The 3471-nt window shown below is 64.2% G+C and overlaps 1 protein-coding gene across 1 annotated transcript; it reads right to left on the bottom strand.

The window, feature by feature from the left end:
- Nucleotides 1-1066: 1066 nt before the first annotated feature.
- On the bottom strand, nucleotides 1067-3153 carry DIO3 (iodothyronine deiodinase 3). The gene has a single exon (XM_006195845.3). The coding sequence runs from the start codon at nucleotides 3014-3016 to the stop codon at nucleotides 2102-2104; it is 915 nt and encodes a 304-aa protein (XP_006195907.3). The 5' UTR covers nucleotides 3017-3153; the 3' UTR covers nucleotides 1067-2101.
- Nucleotides 3154-3471: the final 318 nt, after the last annotated feature.

Raw genomic sequence — 3471 nt, 5'->3', positions numbered from 1 at the left:
TCCTTCCTCCGTCTCCCTCGCCTCTGCCCTCCACACCTTTATGGTCAAGGTATCATTAGCAGAGGGAGGTGGGGGCCGCGCTAATCTCTTGCTCTCAGCGATGTCTTCACCTAGGCAGCAGAAGGATGAGAGAGCGAGAGTGGGCGTTGCGAGGGAGCGCCTGGCCTTGACTGCCGGCGGGGATGTGTGCCAAACGCCACGACCCTCTCCTCTCCCAGCCCCGGTGCAGGCAACCGCCATCACTCTCTAGTCTCTCCGCTCAGCCGCCTCGCTCTCCTTCTCTGCTTCCCAGCCCCGAGTGTGTTGGGGGGTGGTGATGGGGTTTGGCTCTAACTTGGGGGAAGCGGAGGAAGGGCAAGAGGAAGGGGGTGTCCTGGGCGGGGGGCGCACTCCGCGCCACCCCCGCCTGGCAGTGGGAGCTGCCGCTGGGGTGTTGGCGCTGCAGGCCGACTCTCCCCACCCCCCGCCCCTCCTTCTGCCACCTTGCGCTTTTCTAGTAGCGCCTCCCAGGGACCCCACTAGCCAGGCGGGGATTGGGGCGGGGGAGACGTTTTCGCAGGTTCAGGGAGGGGGCGAGGGAGGAGCAAGGAGCTGAAAGTGGGTTAGGGAGAAGCACGGTGTGCAGAGACGCCCGCGATGGGCGGGAGCCCAGCCTACCTGGTCCAAAGCTCCCCGGCCCTCCCTCAGGCCGCCCCCTCCCCCACACCGAGAGTCTCTGGGAGAAGTTAGATGGGTGGCTGCAGGGGCAGCTGTAACTGGGTGCGTGCGTGCGTGTGCGCGCGCGCCGCGCCAAGTGCGGGCCCGGTTGCCTCTCCCGCTCGACTTCTTCGCTTTTCTCGCGACCCCACGTTCCCCACCCCGGGTGTGTGCGCGCCTGTGTGCATCCCGGGCACCGCCACAGAGCCCTTTCCCCCTTCCTTCCCCTCCCGCGCCGCAGCTAACGTAGGTTCCTTCTCTCCACCCTTCCCCCCAGGGTCACTATGGGGACGCGAGGGAGAGAATTGTGTTTAATTCCTGCCGCTATTCAGAGAGAAGAAAAAATAAAGGGACCAAAGGCAACCCGAAAGCAATTTACTTCAAGCCTTTATTATTGTAGTGTGAAAGAAGTTTATATACAGGGCATATTTCCAGCAAAACACTCACTAAATGGCCTTCGAATCAGGGGCCCCCCACCTTCCTGATCTGCAGTTGGCAGCTCTGCCTAGGAGACCCCTCACTCGGGGTTCTCAGGCTCTCCCCGTCTCTCTTCCCCGGGCTCCACCACCCAAACCCCGTGTCTCAGGAGCCCCAGCCCCTTCCTTCTCCCTGGGGCGCTGCGAACCTCGCCAGTGTCTCCCAAAGCGTCTTCCTCTGTCCAGAAGCAGTCCCCCAGCCTCCCTCTCCCACTCCGCTGACATGGTTTCCTCAGGGAAACCCAGAGCACTTTCCCCTCTCGTTTTAGGCGCTGCTTCGAGCTTCCTGCAATTCAGAACCAGCTCGTGGTCAAGACCAGTTAGAGACAGCTCGTCATCAGCAGTGGGGCCCGTGAGCACCCCAAATGAGGGGGAAAATAACCCTGCCCACCCTTTCCCACCCCAAGTCTCTTCCCCCAACACAGAGACAAGAAGTAGATACAAAAGCAGCAGGGCATCCCCTCCCGTCGCGCGGCAAGCTTGGGTGCCAGGCAACTGGGGCGAGCGCACGCGCCACTGGAACCCAGCTGCGCTCAGGGCGCACAGGCGCGACCAAAGTCTCTTTGCGCTGGGCCAACGCGCCTGGCTAAAGACACGCTGGCTCTTGTATTCTGGGGAGGGCATATGAGAGCGCGTGGCAGGGGTCTCTGTGAGGACAAGTCCAAGGGCACACAGGAAGAGGTGGCACTGCCTTCACACTCAGAAGGGGATTTAGAGTGAGCCAGGCAAGTACAGGCAAGAGACAGTCACAGAAGCAGAGTCCAGGGAGGCAGGGGAGAGTCTTCAGGTGGCTTGGCTGAGGGGACAGACACAGCCTGCGATCCATGGCTCAGCATAGCCAATCCTGACTTCCTTTGGGGCGTTTGCACGTGGACTTCGAAGGCTCGAAGGCATGGCCTGCCAAGTTCAGTCAGTTGTCCATTGGCTGTTTACACTCGACGGGTCTGAGCCCCGTGCAATTGCTCATCATAGCGCTCCAGCCAGGTGCGCAGCTCGGAGACCTGGTAGCCATCAGGGCCACGGCCGCCCTGATACATAATGGTGCCACTCTGGATGACATAGAGGCGCTCGAAGTAGGCACCATAGGCTGAGCTGCTGGAGTTGGCCATGGTGTCAAGGACGAGAGAGCACTCGGGCGCACCTTGCTGCAGTACCCGAGCTGCGCTGACCCTGTCCTCCAGGCTTCGGTGCTGCGGGATGCTGTAGGGGGAGTCTGTGGTGACCCAGCCGTCGGAGGGGTGTGCTTCCTCAATGTAGATGATGAGGAAGTCGACGTCGCGCTGGTACTTGGTGACCAAGCGCTGGAAGGCGCTCATGCGCGCCATGAACGGTGGTCAGGTGCAGCTGCCGAAATTGAGCACCAGCGGGCGGTTCCCTCGTGCGTAATCGAGGATGTGCTGGTTTTGGAAGCCGTCGGGCAAGACTACCTCGGAGTTGGGCGCCGGACCTCCCTCGTGTGCCTGCTTGAAGAAATCCAACTTCTGGCCGTGCCACACCGCCCTCAGCGACGCCAGGGTGCACAGGCGGTTGTCGTCGGACACGCAGATGGGCGGGTCGTCGGGGGGCATCTCCTCGCCATCACTGTTGAGCTCCACTTCAGTTTCGGGCTGACCCCGACGTCGGCGGCCCAGCAAATGCTTGCGGATGCACAGGAAGTCGAGGAGCCAGAGCATGAAGGCCGTGCCTAGGAAGCGCGGGAAGAGCACGAGGCACGAGGCGGTCTGGGCGCAGAGTCTCAGAGAGTGAAGCAGCAGGGAGCGGAGCATGGTGGCAGCGCCCCCCAAAGCCCCCTGGGACCCTCTACCTTCTCCCGCCACCGACGGCGGGGCGGCCTGGCGAGGCATCTGGGTTTCGGCTGTGCGGGGAGCTCAATTTATAGCCTAGGCTTCAATTGGCGGGAGACTCCACCTCCGGCCCGGGCCCGCCCCCTTGCAACTTGAGCCCGGAGGAATCACCCCGGGGCGCGGCCAATGCTTTAGAAATCGTGGGTCGAGGGCGTGCGCCGGCGGCCGGAGGGCGGAGCGGCCGGGCCGGGGGCCGGCGGGGGCGGGGCCGGGCCCAGAAGCACGCTCCCCGGGGCGGGAGACCCGGACCTCAGCGGTCGCCCCGGACAGGCCGCGGGAGCAGGGACCCAGGCGTCTGCGGTGGAGGTCCTCCAGCTAGCGCGAGCGCCGCGCCGCCCCCATCCCAGCGGCCTGGCCCCGGCCCGCGCCCCTTTTGCCGCGCACCTGAGCGGAGCTCCCCGGCGGCCGCCGCGCCGCGCCGGAGCTCCGGTTCGCTTCCCGCGCGCCGCCGCCAA

The sequence above is a fragment of the Camelus ferus genome, chromosome 6 (genome assembly GCF_009834535.1).
Source record: "Camelus ferus isolate YT-003-E chromosome 6, BCGSAC_Cfer_1.0, whole genome shotgun sequence".
Taxonomy (NCBI): domain Eukaryota; kingdom Metazoa; phylum Chordata; class Mammalia; order Artiodactyla; family Camelidae; genus Camelus; species Camelus ferus.
Note: the sequence above shows the minus strand (reverse complement) of the source record. Positions and strands in the feature narration are given on the sequence as shown.